Source organism: Hemiscyllium ocellatum, chromosome 19, assembly GCF_020745735.1.
Source record: "Hemiscyllium ocellatum isolate sHemOce1 chromosome 19, sHemOce1.pat.X.cur, whole genome shotgun sequence".
NCBI lineage: Eukaryota > Metazoa > Chordata > Chondrichthyes > Orectolobiformes > Hemiscylliidae > Hemiscyllium > Hemiscyllium ocellatum.
This window is the reverse complement of record NC_083419.1, coordinates 67,743,878-67,763,220: the sequence shown is the minus strand read 5'-3', so window position 1 is coordinate 67,763,220 and position 19,343 is coordinate 67,743,878. Positions and strand designations below refer to the sequence as shown.

The following is a 19,343-nucleotide window of genomic DNA, read 5'->3' as shown; positions in this document are numbered from 1 at the left end:
TGTGGCACAACATGGACATGCCTTCTAGACCGCGGCAATATGAAATGAATGTGAACTTTTAAACTTTTTTTTGCTTTTATTAAATTCCGTACTCATTTGGACAATGGAGAAAACAGTGCAGAATCGCCATGGTGAATTAGATTAGATCACCTCCAGTATGGAAACAGGCCCTTTGGCTCAGCTAGTCCACATCACCACCCCCCGAAGATTAACTCACCCAGACCCATTCTCCTACCCTATATTTACCCCTGACAAACGAACCTAACACCATGGACAATTAAGCTCAGCCAATTCAGCTAACCTGCACATGTTTGGATTGTGGGAGGAAACCGGAGCAAACCCATGCAGACATAGGGAGAATGTGCAAACTCCACACAGACAGTTGCCCTAGGTGGGAATCGAACCCAGGTCCCTGGCACTGTGAGGCATCAGTGCTAACTACTGAGCCACCATGCCACCCCTAGCCTCTGGAGTGAACTGTATATATGGGGTAAGCTCTAAGCATTTTCAGCTTAGCCATTCGAGGTGAGAGCAATGTGATTTGCCATCAGAAAAACATGAGCTATGAAACGCATTTTGCATGAACTCTGTACTACCTTCAGTGGCTTTTCCCATCATGTAGTTCCAATAACAATTTGCATTTAAGCAGCAACTTTAAAGAGTAATCAGCCCTACTAATTAAGACTGGTGACAACCAATACACAGAAAGAAAAGCATAATCTAAAAGATTATAAATAAGATAGATGCATGATAAACTTACATTTGTCCGTGAAACTGGAGTTTTAAAAATGCATATCTCAGATCACATTTGTTTGAGAGACTTCATTGCTATAGTGACAGGGTTGCAGTGTCCACCCCTAGTTGTCTTACAATGGCAATGAGGATTGCTGGACCTCAACCTTATTAGGATGCCCAGACTGGATGGAATGTAGTCCCCCTTCACTGAAAGACTTGAATGAACTATTTGTGTTCCGACAACAATCTTTTTTTTAGATTAGACTTACAGTGTGGAAACAGGCCCTTCGGCCCAACAAGTCCACACCGACCCGCCGAAGCGAAACCCACCCATACCCTTACATTTACCCCTTACCTAACACTACGGGCAATTTAGCATGGCCAATTCACCTGACCCGCACATCTTTGGACTGTGGGAGGAAACCGGAGCACCCGGAGGAAACCCACGCTGACACGGGGAGAACGTGCAAACTCCACACAGTCAGTCGCCTGAGGTGGGAATTGAACCCGGGTCTCAGGCGCTGTGAGGCAGCAGTGCTAACCACTGTGCCACCGTGCCGCCCTTTCTCGTGGCCCTTTTTTGATACCATCCACAAAACACCAAATTTATTGAAATCAAGTTCACAACATATCCTGTTGGGACAATCTGAACTTAGATATATAGCGAAAGGAATTGGGTAGACCATTTGCTGCCATCTCACCCCAAGCCTGCTGTCATTCAAAAAGTTCATGGTTCACTTTCACCAGAGTAATACCCATTTCACTCAACTCCTTGAGAATTTCTGGTTTAAAACCCTTTGAATGAAAAAAACCTCTCCTCACCTCGACACTAAAGGCCAAATCCTTCAGTGAGACTGTGACCATCAGTTCTCGATTCCCCAGCCAGGGAACCATCCTCCCACTATCTACCATGTTATCCTCACCCTTAAGAATTTTATTTTGTTTAATGAATCATCTCATTCTTCAAAAGCCTCGAATTATAGGCCCAGTCTCCTCAAGCTTACTCTTATACTCAAAATCCTGGTAATAAATGCTAATATATCAATTGTTTTTCTGCATTGCCAGTTAACTTCATGATTCATGCACAAGTACATGCAGATCTTTCCAAATAGCACTATTCTCAGTTTCTTACCATTTAGAAGAGATTCTGCTTTTTGCATTTTTCCCAGTTACCTAAGTTACCCAGATCCATATTCAGTCTCTTTGCATCAAAACTTGTTTTTCCACATAACTTGATATTTTCAGCAAACTCACACACAATATACTCACCTCATCTCAGTTACCTATAAATTAGTTAAAAATCAGAATCACTAAGCCATCCTCTCGATCTCTGTAGCCCATCAGATAAAAGGTATTGATTGCTCTTGATAACCTATGCTTGAACCTCCCCAATCATAAAGGGTTAACCAAAGTCAACTCTAAAGCCTAAAGATGTCACTCAATACCATCTGAGGTCATTCCTTCCCCAAACAATGATGCCAGCTGCCTCCTTTACAATGCAAATGCACTTACTCTAGCTGGTCGATGTTGACACACATGAGGGGAACCTCAGTGCTACAACGCTGGTGGAATTTGTATCCACACGTCTGACACCGAAAACCTTGGAACAGAAGCTTACGGCAAAAATCGCAGAACGCCAGAGTGAAAAACGTCTTTCGAACCTGAAAGGGAAAGGAACTAAAGTTATGCTTAAATCCAACCAAGACATCACCAGGGTCAGTGTCGAGGTCAATTTTATATTGGGAGCACCAGATAACTGAATTGATGTCTCACTAAATGAAATACTAACTCTTCTGTTGGAAGGGATAATGTACAGAGACATGTTCAAAAAGTGACACACAGGCTGTGTAGAGCTACCCTTCTCTGCTTACTCCCATTTCTAGTTTAACAGGACATGTGACCTGTACAGGCTCTGAGCAGTCAAGAGGTGAATTACTTCCCCAGAATTCGCAGACTCTGACCTACATTTGTACCCAAGTATTAATACAGTTGGTTCAGTTCAGTTTCTGCTCAATGATAATGCCAAGGATTAGGGTGTAGGCTTACTCGCTGAGCTGTAGGTTTGGTATCCAGACGTTTCATTACCTGGCTAGGTAACATCATCAGTGGAGACCTCCAAGTGAAGCGAAGCTGTTGTCTCTTGCTTTCTATTTATATGTTTGTCTTGGATGGGGTTCCTGGGGTTTGTGGTGATGTCATTTCCTGTTCATTTTCTGAGGGGTTGATAGATGGTATCTAGATCTATGTATTTGTTTATGGCGTTGTGGTTGGAGTGCCAGGCCTCCAGGAATTCTCTGGCATGTCTTTGCTTAGCCTGTCCCAGGATAGATGTGTTGTCCCAGTCGAAATGGTGGTTTTTTTCATCCATGTGTAGGGCTATGAGGGAGAGTGGGTCGTGTCTTTTTGTGGCTAGCTGGTGTTCGTGTATGCTGGTGGTTAACTTTCTGCCTGTTTGTCCTACATAGTGCTTTTGGCAGTCCTTGCATTGAATTTTGTAGACAGTTGAAAGAAAGGACAACGGAGAACTACAAACCTGCGTATACAGAAAACCGATAAACACTGACCAAATACTTAACTACACCAGCAACCATCTCAACATACACAAATGAAACTGTATCAGAACACTATTCCAATGAGCCACCACCCACTGCAGCACAGACGAACTTCGGAAAACAGAGGAGAATCACCTATACAACATATTCAAGAAGAACGGATACTCAAAAAATACAGTCCACAGATTCCTCAGGAACAAACCATGACAAGCAGACCAAACACAGCCAGAAACCCTAACCACCTTACCATACATCAAAGAAGTCTCAGAAATGACAGCTAGACTACTGAGACCCTTCGGAATCCAGGCAGCACACAAACCCACCAACACTCTCAAACAAAAACTAACAAACTTAAAAGACCCAGTACAACCCATGGACAAAACCAACGTCATCTACAAAATTCCATGCAAGGACTGCCACAAACACTATGTAGGACAAACAGGAAGAAAGTTAGCCAACAGGATACACGAACACCATCTAGCCACAAAAAGACACGACCCTCTCTCCCTCGTAGCCCTAGACACGGATGAAAAAAACCTCCATTTCGACTTGGACAACACATCTATCCTGGGACAGGCTAAGCAAAGACATGCCAGAGAATTCCTGAAGGCCTGGCACTCCAACCACAATGCCATAAACAAACACATAGATCTAGATACCATCTATCAACCCCTCAGAAAACGAACAGGAAGTGACATCATCACAAACCCCATCCAGGACAAACATATAAATAGAAAGCAGGAGACAACAGCTTCACTTCACTTAGAGGTCGCCACTGATGATGTTATCTAGCCAGGTAATGAAACGTCTGGATATCAAACCTACAGCTCAGCGAGCAAACCTACACCCTAAACCTCAACCTGAGCTACAAACCTTCACAAACCTTGCAAATGCCAAGGATGTTGATAGTGAAGGATTTATCAAAGACGATATTATTTAATGTCAAGGGACAATGGTGAAGCTCTCACTTCTTGGAAACAGTCACCTGTCACTTGTGTGGCATAAAAGTTACCTGCCACTTATCAGTCCAAGCCTGAACACAGTCCACAACTTTCTTGGGCATGGGCTGTTTCAGCGTGTGAAGAGTTACAAGCACAGTTGAACACTGTGACCATCATTAAACATTCCCACTGCTGCCCTTACGATGGAGGGAAGTCATTGTTGAAGTAGCTGAAGATGGTTGGGCTAGGACACCATCCAGAGGAACTCCTGCGGAGAAGTCCTGAAGCTGAGATGACTGACCTCCAATAATCACAACCATCTTCCCATGTGTTAGGTGTGACTCCAACCAGCAGAATGTTTTCTCCCAGATTCCCACTGACTTAACTTTTGCTTGGGCTCCTCAATCAGGATTCAGGTAAAAAATGAGGTCTGCAGATGCTGGAGATCAGAGCTGAAAATGTGTTGCTGGTTAAAGCACAGCAGGTTAGGCAGCATCCAAGGAAGCATCCACAAGCAAGGAAGCAGGTTAGGCAGCATCCATAAGCCCTTTATCCTGATGAAGGGCTTTATGCCCGAAACGTCGAATTTCCTATTCCTTGGATGCTGCCTAACCTGCTGTGCTTTAACCAGCAACACATTTTCAGCTCTGATCTCCAGCATCTGCAGACCTCATTTTTTACCCGAATTCCTGATGAAGGGCTTATGCCTGAAACGTCGAATTTCCTATTCCTTGGATGCTGCCTAACCTGCTGTGCTTTAACCAGCAACACATTTTCAGCTCAATCAGGATTCAGTCAAATAATACATGAGGTTAGCCTTAAAGGAGTACTTAAGAGTCATAGAGATGTACAGCACAGAGCCAGATCCTTTTGTCCAACTTGTCCATGCCAACCACATATCCTAAATTAATCTAGTCCCATTTGCCACCACTTGGCCCATATACTCATTCAGATGCCTTTTAAATGTTATAATGGTACCAGCCTCCACCTCTTCCTCTGACAGCTCATTCCATACACACACCACCCTTTGCACGAACAAGTTTCCCCTTAGGTCCCTTTTAAATCTTTCCCCTCTCCCCCTAAACCAATGCCCTCTAGTTCTTGACTCCCCCACCCCAGTGAAAAGACCTTGCCTGTTTATCCTATCTATGCCTGTCATGATTTTATAAACCTTTATAAGATCACCCCTCAGCCTCCAACACTCCAGGGAAGACAGCCCAGCCTGTTCAGCCTCTCCTTATAGCTCACAACCTCCAACCCTGGCAACATCCTTGTAAGTCTTTTCTGAACCCTTTCAAGTTTCACAACATCCTTCCTATAGGAGGGAGACCAGAATTGCACACAATATTCCAAAAGTGGCCTAACCAATGTTCTCTACAGCCACAATATGACCTCCCAACTCCTATACTTAACACTCTGACCAATAAAGGAAAGCATTAATTTTGGCTTACCTCATTGGCAGTGTCCACATTTACCTTGTGGATGCATGATCCATTAGAAATTTTATTCTATTGGAACTGGATTCTGATGAAAAGGGCTTTGACTGCAGACATTTCTGTCTTTGTCGTGCCTCAATGTTGGATGAGGTGCATCCATCCGCAACAGTGTAATCGGCCAAATGTTGATGCAAAGCTAAACAAGGAGTCATTGGGTCAGGTCACAAAATGCCCAGTCAGAGGGCTTGAAAGGAGCATCTCACAGAGAAGAGGCAGAGAGATGGGTTTAAGGAGGGAATTCTAGGGCCAGCCGACAATATTGGGGGGGATTAGAATTGGAGATCAGCAAGAGGCCAAAGTTAGAATAGTTCTCACAAGAATTCTACGGGTGGTTGAGCAGACAAGAAATTATGAGTCCATGGACATTTTTGAACCTGAACTTAATTTAGAAGCATTTTGGAGATCACGTAAATCAGCAAAGAGTGATTTATTATTTCCTTCCTTCTAAAGTTGCTAAACAGAACATTTTGAGTTAGATGTAGTACCTGGGAATGGCGTGAGAGGTTATGCCAATGGAAGAAATTTGAAGTAATTATAGTAAATTGTTAAATATGATACCTTTATTCAAGAAAGGAGGGAGACAGAGAGCAGGAAACTATATCTTTTCTGAATTCTTCCAAGTTTCACAACATCCCTCCTACAGCACGGAGACCAGATTCGAATGCAGTATTCCAAAAGTGGCCTAACCAATGTCCTGTACAGATGAAGAGAAATTCTTTCCCTTGAAGGGTTCATAACCTTTGGAAATTCATTACAAGTTTATTAAAGACCTCTGAGAATGTGGATGGCTGGGCCACTGAGTATATTCAAGACAGCATTTACAGATTTTTGATCTACCAGGGAGTCGAGGGTTACATGAGGCAGGCAGGAAAGTGGAATCAAAGCTACAATCAGTTTAGCTATGATTTTATTGAATGGTAGAGCAGACTTAAACAGTCAAATAGTCTACGCATGTTCCCTTTTCCTAATGTTATTAATTGTTGTGGATGACAAAAGAAAATGACGATTGTAATAGATCATAGAGAAAGGCATACAGAGTGGTCATAAAAATGGTAAAGCTGAGGATTGGAAGCATTTTAAAACCCTGTTAAGGAAGACAAAGAGATTCAATCGGAGGCTGTGCCCTCAGGTTCTCATCTCCCCTCTAGTGCTTCATATCCACACTCTCCAGGCCTCTCAGGATTCTGTAAGTTTCAATGAGATCCAACGCCAGCACATGCAGCATTAGATATGGGGCTCAAACTGCTCAAAATAATACAAACGCAGTGTGACTAGAGCCTAATACAGACTCAGTATACATCTCTGTTCATGTATTCTAACCCCCTTGCAACGAATGCTAAAATTCCATTTCTGTTCCCAGTTGCCAATTGAACATGTATGTCAACCTTAACAGAATCTTGAACTAGAGCTTCCAAGTCTCTTTGTGCTTCAGATTGCTGAAGTTTTTCTCCACTTAGAATTCCATCTGCCACTGCTTTGCCCACTCTCCAGCCTGTCCAAGTACTTCTGCAGCCTCCCTCATTCTCCAATACCACCTGTCCCTACACTTATCTTCATGTTATCTGCAAACTTTGCAACAACGCCTTCAGTTCCTTTGTCCAGATCATTAATGTATAGCTGTGATCCCACAACTAACAAGGGCCTATCTGCCTCTGCCTAAAAAACATTCACATAATCAGCTTCCACCTTCTTTTCAGGAAGCATTTCAAAGATCCTCACCACCACCAGAGTAAAATAAATCCGCCTAATTTGTTAGAAATGGGCAATCCTTGGTTTTTAGACATTTAACATTCTCTCATCAGCGTATATCCTCTGTATATTTATCCCGTTAAGATTCCTCAGGATTTCATACGCTTCTCACTCTTCTGAATTCCAGCCTAGCCTGCCTAACCCTTTTTTCATAAGGCAAGCCACTCATTCCAATTATTGGTCTGTACTGTTTCCAATTCCAGAATCTAAAAGAAAGAATTAAAAGGGCACTTAGAAAAGAATGGATTTTCTAAGGAAAGTCAAGAGTCAATGTGGATTTATGAAAGAGGAATCATGTTTAACAATGTGCTGGGGAGGCTACCTCTGGAGTACTGTGAGCAGTGTTGGTCCCTTATTTAAAGAAATATATTTCTTCATTGGAGGCAGTTCAGAGAGAGTTCACTAAGCTGATCCCTGGTTTGGAGGGATTGTCTTAAGAGCAAAGGTTAGGGCTCTACTCACTGGCATTCAGAAGAATGAAAGGTGATCTCATTGAAACATATAGGATTCTTAAGAGGTTTGACAGGGCAAATGCTGAGAGGATGGTTCCCCTCATGAGAGAGCCGAGGACCAAAGGGCATAGTGTCAGAATAAAGGGATGCTAACTTCATGCTGAAATGAGGAGGAATGTCTTCTTTCAGAGGGTTAAGAATCTTGGGAACTCTACCCCCACAGCTCTCTGTGGCAAAGAGTCTCAATACTGAGATAGATTCTTGATCCGCAGGGGAATGAAGGGTTACAGGGAAAGGGCAGGAAAGAGGAATTTTGGATCAGAAATGATCCTATTGAATGGTGGAGCATGCTCGAGGGGCTGAATGGACGTTTTGCACTCCTACTTCTTAAGTTCTCACTAGAGCTTCACATTATGATGCTGGCTTCAATACAAGTTACCCTATGATGTACTGGTGCCACTGTCATTAACAGACTGGTTGACAACATTAATGGAGCTAGTGTGAATGGTAACTTGAGGCAGAAGTGGGTACTGCCTGATGAAGGGTTTTTGCCCGAAATATCGATTTTTCCTGCTCCTTGGATGCTGCCTGACCTGCTGTGCTTTTCCAGCATCACTCTAATCTTGAATGGTACTTTGTCAGCCCAATGTTAAAAGATTAAAACAAATAAACACTAATATCCATTGAAATTCAAGGAGAGGCAAGTCTCTGGACAGAGCCCCAGAACGTTGTGAAACATCAACACTTTCCAGCCACTCGGAGCAGCTTCTCCCCTCCTACTTGTGATTTTGAACCACTTTATCTAATGTCCTGTCAACACTTGCTTCTTTGAATAAAAATGCCCTAGTTTTTCCAATTTGACCACAGTAAGTGAATCCACTTGTCCCTGGCACCATTCTCATTAATTTTTCTGCTCCTTCTCACTAAAAGGAATCCACTTTGGATCTAAAGGGTGCTAGCTCACTTCAGCCTGAGCAGCTGGAAGAGGTCAGCCTCAGCATCATCCAAACAAGGAGATAGAAAGACAGAAACACTACTCGAGGTCCCACTGAGCCATATTGGGGGTTTGAGTGTGGGCAGTGGGATAGGCTGAGCTCCTCAAATCCAGCACTTATTATGTACATTCTCACATGGACAACTGTGATAACAAGCAGGGGACTAGGAGACTCAAAAGAATAATAAATGTCATTAATTTGAGGATGGGTGAGATATGTTAATTTCTACTTAATTTTCTATACCATACAAATACACTCTATACCCAAATCGATCATTCCAGGTATCAGTCTGGTAAACCTTCTTTGCACTCTTTCCAATTCTAGAATCTAAAAGAATGAAAAGGACACTTTGTAAAAAAAATGGATTTTCTAAGGAAAGTCAACATGGTTTTATGAAAGAGAAATCATGTTTAACAATACTGTTGGTGTTGTCAAGAATACATGAGAAGGAGTAATGAATGTTGTGCATTAAGATTTTCAAGAAAGCTTTTTGGTAAAGTATTACAGAATAGGTTAGTAAACAAAATTATAGTGTATGGCATTTGGGGGAATTTTACTCGTACACTTGAGACAGAAAACAGAGCGAGAGTAAATGGGCCATTTTTGGGTGTCAGCCTGTGACTAATGGAGTTTCTATCAGTTTCTTCTGTTCAGGAAACAAATCCTTAATTAATATTGTCCAGCTCAGTATTGGTCAGAGGTTTAATTAACTTTCCGGAGCTAGTGGAAGAGCACAATGCTTTAACTTATGAGGAGGGGGGGCCAGGACCAAGTTCAGCTTAGCTATGAAGAACAGTGAAGACTCCCGCACCTGCAGGTTACAGCTTTGCTCCTTTTTGAAAAAAAAGAACCATTAGTTGCGTGTGCTGCTCGTACACAAGAGCCTGCTAGCAAAGGATTGATCATTTGCCTGGTATTCCCACAGCTTCCTGCTGACAAGGAGGCAACAAACACTTTACCTCCAATTATGTCACATTTTCCATAAATGGAACATAAATGGCACAAAATGGGGCTCCTGCAATCCCCTAGGAGGAAGTCAGGATTGTAGATGCCGGAAATCAGAGTCAAGTGTATGGTGCTGGTAAAGCACAGCAGGTCAGGCAGCATCCGAAGGGCAGAGGAATCAATGTTTCGGGGATAAGCCCTTCATATCAGGAATTTCTAATGAAGGACTAATGCCCAAAATGTTGATTTTCTTGCTCCTCAGATGCTGCCTGACCTGCTGTGCTTTTCCAGCACCACACTCTCGATCCCTGCGATCCCCTTCTGATTAGTAAAAGATGAATCAATCCTATTCCAATCCCTATTGCATACAATCAGCACCAGTGATTGTCTTTTTCTGCCAACAAAGGGTATGGTCAGTGACACTGAGAGTATCGCCCTTGCACCATTATAGCTGGAGACTGCTGTGTCTTGTATCAGAAAGGACATTGCATCACAGCCAACTGGGACAGGCCTGGTAGGGCAGAGCGGAATACTCCCCTAAAGGCTCACCTCTTGCTATTTCCACAACGTGTTTGCCCAATTCTGCCAGATACTCACAAAGTTATGCGTGGTCAGTGGAACATGTTCCAGCACCTCCACCTGTAGTTCTTCTCCTGTTAACCAGGACATGTCCGTGTCCCAGCCAATGGGCTTCTTCTCCCTGAAATGACATAAAGCTCAGTTGGAGCTGATGAACACTGAAACTGAAGGGAAACCAGAGTGAAATACCAACACATTCATAACAAGACCATGCTCACCTTACAGCAAGTGGATTGGACAGGAAAAAAAATCAGGCTGCAATTTGTTTAATGTACTCTAGACTTGCATGGAAATGATTCAGACAAACATTTCAGTACTAAGAGAAGCCAATCCAATCAACAGTTTAGTCTAAGCCCACACTAGAATGGGCCCGGTTTTGCCTTATTTGGTATTAGTTGCCAAATTCAATGGGTCCAGTGGCTGTGTAAAAACAAATGGCTTTCAATTTAGCTTCAAGGTGATCCAACCAAAGGAGGAAAGAAAATCAATGGGGGAGAATGCAATAGATAATAGGGCAATGCATTATAACTCAATAGTGGATCACAGCTCTGGGATTCAGACTGCTTTATAAGCAGATTATGTTCAGCCTGCGACCAGGTTTCATTCTGTCTCCAACATTCACAGTGATCTTTAGTGCAGTTGTGTCTTTGATGTGAAAGTTACTACACACAGGTCGATTAACACCCAGAAACTGAAATGGTTTTGTGACGAACAAAATCATTCAGGTTCCACTATTTTGCAAATCAGTTATGCCTGTACCATGGGTACTTACAATTTATAATTAAATGATGCACTATGACACACTGGTCACCAAACAGATCTGAAATTAGATAACATCTTGGAAAACAACAAAGAAAATGCACAACGTTTTTTTAAATTCATTTTAGTGCAAAGCTCAATGAGCTGACCCAGCACTCTTCCCCTCCAAAAGGACCCGAAGGTATGACCATCAGACATATGTAACAGGCATATTTCTTTTCTTCAGGGTGGGCATTACTGTCCCCTGTCCTTGTCACTTGTTGGTGGTGACTTGGTAGACCAAGGTGTTCCATGAGTGATTTTGCTGCAGGCCTGACTGCATGCAGCAAAGGGTGGAATGGGGGAAATATCGGGATTCAGTTAACTGTGATGTTTGACAATTGCTCAAAATATCCACTTCCCTTTGCCCCACTCACTGCAGGAACTCTGAACTGCACAAATACAAACAGATGCCATTAGTATCTCTGTAAATGTATTTTCTTTTATATTTATTCAAGGGATGAGGGCGTTGCAACATTTATTGCCCATCTCTAATTACCCAGAGGGCAGTTAAGAGTCAACCACACTGGCTGTGTATCTGCAGTCATACATAAATGGAGAGAACCAGATGAGTTTTTCTGACCATCGACAATGTTTTCCTGGTCATCATTAGACTCTTAAATCCCAGATTTTTTTTATTGAATTCAAATTCCACCACATGCCATGTGTGATTCGAACCTGGATGCTGAGAACATTACCTGGGTCTCTGGATTAACATTCCAGTGTTTACGCCATCACACCCTCTCAGTGATCCAGACAGAGTGTGTAGAAATTTAAAATGTACAGCTTGTTTAGATTGTCCAAAAAAGTGTTTTTTTTTCAGTCAATCCATCCAGATTAAGAAGATTCAGAGTGAAGACAATAAACAAACGACTGTAAGCATCAGTAGACAAACAAGCATTAGGACGGTGGTTAGGGAACAGAGGCTTTCTGAACAGTTTAGCTGATTTTTAATCTGTGGGCAAAGCAAGATGTTCTAAATAGATTCAATACCACACAGGACAATTTCTAGACAACCAGTGTTAACACAAAGCCTGTCACCAGTTCTTTTAAAATACTAACACATGGCTTCTAGAAAATGACAAAAACATATCCCTTTGATTCAGTTGTCTGTGTGCCTAAAAACAATTTCTTCCCTTTATACGGCACCCTCAATAGTGGAAAAAAAAATTCCAAATCACACACAACAACAACTTACATTGATATAGTGCCTTTAACTTAAAACAACCACAGGAGCATCATAAAACAAAAATTAAACACCCACGCACAGAAAGAGGTAGGGGCCAGTTGACCTAAAGAGGTAGATTTTAAGATGTGCGTTAAAGGAGGGAGGTAAGGTAACGAGGTGTAGCAAAGGAACTTTAGAGCCCGGGGCCCAGGCAACTAAATGCACAGCCACTAACAGTGGGACAGATATGAATGTAAGTGCACAAGAGGTCAGAATTAGAGGAGCGTGGAGTTGGAGAGTTATACTGAGATAAGGGGCAAACCCACAGACCAACTTGAAAGTGAGGCTGAGAATTTTGAAAGCAATGTGTTGCTGGACTGGAAACCACAAGGCCAGTAGGGGACTAGGACTTGGTGCAAGTTGAAACACAGGCAGGGATTTGCATAACCTCAAATTCACAGATGGTAGAACGTGAGTGATCAGTCAGGAGTACATTAGAATAGTCGCAACTTGTGGTAACAAAAGCACGGATGAAGGTTCTAGCAGCAGATGAGTCAAGACAGAGATGAAGTCAAGTGACGTTAGAGAGATATAAATAGGCTGTTTTTAAGATAGGGGAAGATGAGGCTTAAAACTCATCTCAGGTGCACTGCAAGGCATGTAATTTATAATTAATAATTTTTTGAAGAGCATGGATTTCAAAATTAGTAAATGGATCAAACACAAAGAATGTTCAAGAAACTCAGTAGCAGCTATGGAGAAAGAGGAAGAAATTCCCTCTAAATGTTAAAGGCTTCCCTCTTCACAGATACTGCTAGACCTACTTAGCTTCTCTAGCATTGTGCTTGTTTCAGATTTCCAGCATCCACAGCATTTTGCTTTATTCTAGTACCACGTGGGTTGATTTATTTTTCTGTAGAGATTTAAATGTTAATTAGATCAGATTTTCTGAAACTATGATTTTACATGTTACAGAGCAGGTAACTGCAAAGATCTCTGAAGTGTTAAGGAAATTTTTTTAAATTCTGAGGCGTTTTACAACAGGAGAGCAAACACTAAACTCTGCGTTAACAGTTGCAAACTTCCTTCTCAATTTATCAGAGAATCATACAATCCCTAAGGTGTGGACGCAGGCCATTCTTCCCATCAATTGCACATCGATCCTCTGGTGAGCATTCCACCCAGACCAACCTCCCACACGCGATCTCTGAAACCCTGCATTTCCCATGAGTAATTCACCTAACCTGCACATCTTTCGACTGTGAAAGGAAAACCAGACTAGCATGGAGAGAATTACTGTGTGGTGTTTCCACAGTCAGATGAGGGTGGAATCAAACCCAAACACTAGTGCTAATCACTGAGCCATCGTGCTGCCCTGGTTACACCCAGATTGGGGAAAAATGGCTAAATCTCAGCCTGTTGCCATGGAGAGGATAGAGTTGATTGAAGCAAGGACCAAGAACCAATGGCTTCAGTCTTCACAATATATAACTGAAGGATGTCAGATAAAAATTGGATAAAGAGGTGGTGCAGGGTTAAAGCTGGGTATAACTGGGTACACATTAAAACTAACAGTGGGCTTTCAGAAGAGGGATGACAACAGCAGATTTAAAAGTGTGGGGTAGAAAAGATGGAGAAAGAACCAATTAAAATTCAAGATAACATGGAGGTTAGAAGAGGAGTTGTGTTTTCAGAAGCTTAGTAGGAATAGAGTTGAGAGAATAGGTAGGTGATGTCACAGTCCAGTTGAGCTTAAAGTGAGCAAGATGGAAGGTGGAAAAGAATATAGAGAAAAACATGGCAGAGAGGAGTATAAAAGGAAGTGTGACCAGGTGAGCTAATGGTAGGGCAAAGGCAGGTGCTCAGATTGTCTCAATATTAGTGACATGGAGACTCCAAAAGCTCTTCACTCTTGTTGGGGTTGAGTGTTATGAGGTAGTCTGCAGACATGAGACGAAGCTGGGAGCTCTCTTTGCAATCCAGGATGATCCCGGAATGGTGAGCAGTCTTAGTAGATGAGCAGAAGCTGGCAGCATTTTAAGTCACCCAAGTGGATCAGGCAGAGGAATACTAAACCAGTTGTCTACCGTATCCTTTCAAGTTGCAGAAGATAGCAGAAATACTAGGATGTGTGGAAATTGCTGATGAAAGACGTAGACTTTCAGACATGCTGTAAGGAATGGAGAAGTGAAGACATTCAGGGAGGGAACCCCAGGGAGTCATTTCATGGAGCACATGAAGTAATATGGATTCATGAAGGAAAATGAAAAGTTTTTGAAACAAATGAAAACACTGCAAATGCCCCAACTATAACTGTGCAAAGTTCACCACTTTAGCACTGCTCCTTTAAATTGAAAATATGGGCGTGACACACCACTGTTCAGGAACAGTGAGAAAGGGAAACTAGAGATTTATAAACCTGTTTACCTTGTATCTGTTGTCAAGGCATTGTCAGAGTCTATAATTAAGCATAGAGTGTCTGAACACCTTGAACATTTTCATATGACCAGTGACAGCCAGTAGGAATTTACAAAGGGTAGGTTGTGCCTCATGAGCCTGACAGAAGGTTTTGAAGGATGGATATTAGTTATGGACTTCAAGGTGGCATTTGACAAAAAATTCCTGATGAGAGATTGTTAACTAAAATTGAAGTTCATGGAATTAATGTCAAATTATTGATACAGTTTGGAAACAGGCGGAGTGGCAGCAAGCAGGGTACAGGATAATGGGCACATAAACTAATTGGCAGAACGTGGCAATATTGCTTTCCAAGGACCTCTTAGGGACCATTCACGGTATTTATCAACATTTCCAAATAGAAAGCAATATATCCAAACATGCAGCTTTCAGAAAGATAGATGGTATTGACAGCAGTGAAGATGAAGCATAAAAAGTTACCAAATAATATTCAACAGAGTCATTACAGCACAACAGGCTGTTCGGCCCATCAAGACCATACTGGCTTTTCATAGTGCAATCCTATTAACTTTGTTCCATCATTCTCTACCAACTTCCTTTTTAATGTAGGTCATTCCCACTCACTCTGTCGAGGTATCCCCATACCCAACCTCTTTCCTCAATTCTTCAATCTGTGCAACTATAAAATGTATCTAAACTTGTTCTGGCATTACAAACCTTGATCAAATCTTCCATCAGTCCTACCTGAACCAAAGAGAACAACACCAATCTAAGCTTGAGCTGAAATCCCTCATTCTCTGAAACACCCGGATAAATCTCCTATTCACTTGCATCGTTCCTGAAGTGTGGTGATCAGAAGCAGACTGGATATTCTAGTCATGGCCCTAACCAAGCTGGATATAAAAGTTCAGCATTTCTACTCAGCTGTCATTCACAACAAATCTGCATAGGAAGCCAAAGATCCTACATGTTTTGCTGACCACTCTCTCAATACACCCAGTCCTTTTTTAAAGATCTAATGACATTAAACCTAGGTTCCCTTGCTCCTATACTCCTTACAACTGTAGCATTTATTTGATACTTCCTCTCCTCATTATCAAAAAGCATCACCCCATACTTTTCTGCATTAACTTTTGTTTGTCACTTTTCTGCGCATTCTGCTAGCCTACATACAACATGCTACAGTCAGTTGATGTCATTCTCACTGCCAGTCACATCTCCAAGTTTGCAAGCATCAGTAAGTTTCCCAATTTTACCCTGCAGTGATTGCAACGAGGTCAGCCAAGTGGACAACACGGAAGGAGGACGGCACGGTGGCTCAGTGGTTAGCACTGTTGCCTCACAGCGCCTGGGATCCCGGTTCAATTTCAGCCTCGGGTGACTGTCTATCTGGAGCTTGCACATTCTCCCCACGTCTGCATAGGTTTCCTCCAGGTGCTCCAGCTTCCTCCCACAATCTAAAGATGTGCAGGTTCACAGAATCATAGAATCCCTTCAGTGTGGAAACAGGCCCTTCAGCCCAACAGGCCCACACTGACCCTCCAAAGAGTAAACCACCCAAACCCATTCCCCTACTCTATTATCTGATATCTACCCCTGCCTGATGCACCAAATCTCCACATCCCTGAACACGATGGGCAATTTATCATGGCCAATTCACTTAACTGCACATCTTTGGAATGTGGGAGGAAACTAGAGGTTAGATGAATTTGCCATGCTAGATTGTCCATAGTATTCAAGGATATGTGAGTGAGATGCATTAGTCAGGGGTAAATGTAGCGTAATAGGGTAGGGGAAAGGGTCTGGGTGTGTTACTCTTTGGAGGGTCAGTGTGGACCTGTTGGGCCGAATGGTCTGTTTACACACAGTAGGGATTCTATCATTCTATGAATTTGAGTTCCCCGATAGGGGCTGTTAACCTGATCCATTCAGGGATCCTTGGCTATGAGATATAAACAGGAGTATCAGAGATTCTTATCACTCTGAGGAAGCTGGATCAGTGTCAGAGATTTCCCATGTGTAAATAAAGGATGACTTGGTGACCAGCCTCTGTGGGGTTATTTCAACTCTACATTCCAATATATAAACTATTTACATATATCAAAAAAAGTAGTTCCAGCAGTGGCCCTTGGGAAACACCACTGTTGACTGACCAACCAGTAAATATGCTTGCTGTTGACCATCCTTAAATATTTTATTATTGTTAACACTGATCCTCCTATTCACTGAGCATCAATTTTGTTAACCAACTTTTCTGAATGATTAAACTAACAGTCAGAACTACAACCCTTGCAGACACATTTGTATCTTTGATAGCTGTGAGTGAGGTGCTTAAAGACTGGCTAACGTGGTGCCATTATTTAAGAAAGGTGGTAAGGAAAAGCCAGAGAACTATACAGCTGCCAGCCTAACACCAGTGGCGGACAAGTTGTTGGAGAGGATTCTGAGGGACAGGAGTTACAGGCATTTGGAAAGGTAAGGACTGATTAGAGATAGTCAGTGTTGCTTTGTGCATGGGAAATTGTATCTCACTAACATGACTGAGTTTTCTGAAGAGGCAAAATTGCAGAAGGCAGAACGTTAGACATTCTCTATATGGACTTCAGTAAAGCATCTGACAAGGTTCTGCATGATAGACTGGCTAGTAAGAGATCCAGGGAGAGCCAGGCAATCAGATATAATATTGGCATGAATGTAGAAGAGAGAGAGGGTGGTGGAGGAGGGTTTTTTTTTTCAGACTGGCAGCCGTGACCAGCAGTTTGTCACAAGGATCAGTGCCAGGTCCACTGCTTTTTGTCATTTGTAAGTTTATAGATAACACCAAAATAGATGGTGCACTGGACAATGAAGAAGGACATCTCAGAGCACAATGAGACCTTGGTTAGATGGGCCAGTGGATCAAGGGGTAGCAGATGGAGTTTAGATAAACGCGAAGTGCTGCATTCCGGGAAGGCAAATGATAGGATTTATACATTTAATGTAGGGCTTATGGTGGTAGGGCTCAGAGAGTGCTGACGAACAAAGAGACCTCGGAGTGCGGGTGCATAGTTCCTTGAAAGTGCAGTCTCAGAAAGACAGGGTGGTGAAGAAGGCATTTGTCACGCTTGCCTTCATTAATCGCAACATTGATTAAAGGAGTTGAGATGTCATGTTGTGGTTGTACAGGATATAGGTGATGTCACTTTTGGAATATTGTGTTCAATTCTGGCCACCCTTCTATAGGAAGATGTTGTTAAACTTGAAAGGGTGCAGAAAAGATTTACTAGGATGTTGCCAGTACTGGGGAGTTTGAGCTATAGGGAGAGGCTGAATAGCGTCAGAGGTTGAAAGGTGATGTTATAGAGGTTTATAAAATCATGAGGGCATGGATAGGTTGAATGGCCAAGGTGTTTTTACTTGGGTGCAGGAGTTCACAACTAGGGGACATAGGTTTAAGGTAAGATAAGGGGGAAAGATAAGGGGGAAAGAGGACCCGAGGGGTAACTTTTTCATGCAGGGGGTGGTACATGTATGAAATGAGCTGCCAGTGGAAGTGCTGGAGGTGGGTACAATTCCAGTATTTAAGATGACATCTGGATGAGTAGATGAATAAGAAGGAGGGGGAATATGGGCTCAATGCTAACAAATGGGACAAGGTCAGATTGGGATGTCTGGTCTACGTGGAGAAGTTGGATTTTGATTCCATGTTGTGACTCTATAAATATGAGTGCATCCATTGTGAATCTGAAAAGGATAGAAGATACTATCCCTAAGTGGTGAAAAATTAAAAACAATGAGGGTTCAAAGAGATTTGGGGGCTCAGGCATAAAAGATTTTCAAAATGTCATGAACAGGCACAAAGAAAGAATAATTTGACTCATTCATGAAATGTGTGCATTGCTGACTAGGCCAGCATTTACTGTTCTTCCCTAATTGCCACTGGAGAAGGTGGCAATTGAACTGGCCTTTTAGCTTAAGGACATCCATTGCTCTATTAGGGAGTAAGTTCCAGGGGTTTTACCCAGCAACAGAGAAGGGCAGGGCTGGATTTGTTGTTTAGTTTCCAAATCTAGGTTGATGTCAAGTGGCCTGTCTGGTTTCTTTCTTTTCTTTAGACTTTGCAATGCTTTTGATACAATTGAATAACTTGCTGGGCCATTTCAGCAGGCAGTTAAGAGTCAGCCACATGACCTGAAGGCCAGATCAGGTGAGAATGGCAGATTTCCTTCCCTAAGAGGCCATTTCTCCTTAATTGTAGCCTGGGGCTCTGGATTACTATTTAGTGTCTTTACCACTATGTCACCTTCTCCCCAGCTCATGCTAATGGAATTCCAGCTTTCATCAGTCTAACTACAGAACTTGCTACAGGTTTGGTATGAAGAATAGAGGTAAGGGCTGTTTTCTAAATGGGGAGAAAATTCAGAAGTCTGAGGTGTGAAGAGACTTGGGGGTTCTACAGCCTTAGAGTAAAGGCAAGACCCTTTAGAATGGAGATAAAGTGAAACTTCTTCAGCCAGAGAGTAGGGTATCCATGGA

At 42.4% G+C, this 19,343-nt stretch overlaps 1 protein-coding gene across 3 annotated transcripts in view; it reads right to left on the bottom strand.

Annotated features, from left to right (window-relative positions):
* The window catches only part of braf (B-Raf proto-oncogene, serine/threonine kinase), a 115,083-nt gene that overhangs the window by 47,359 nt on the left and 48,381 nt on the right, over positions 1-19,343 (bottom strand). For all 3 annotated transcript variants that reach the window (XM_060840018.1, XM_060840019.1, XM_060840020.1), the window contains exons 5-6: positions 10,463-10,565; positions 2,248-2,396 (exon numbers count right to left, since the gene is read on the bottom strand). In XM_060840018.1, the coding sequence (XP_060696001.1) occupies positions 2,248-2,396; positions 10,463-10,565 (252 nt within the window). The remainder of the gene's footprint in view (positions 1-2,247; positions 2,397-10,462; positions 10,566-19,343) is intronic.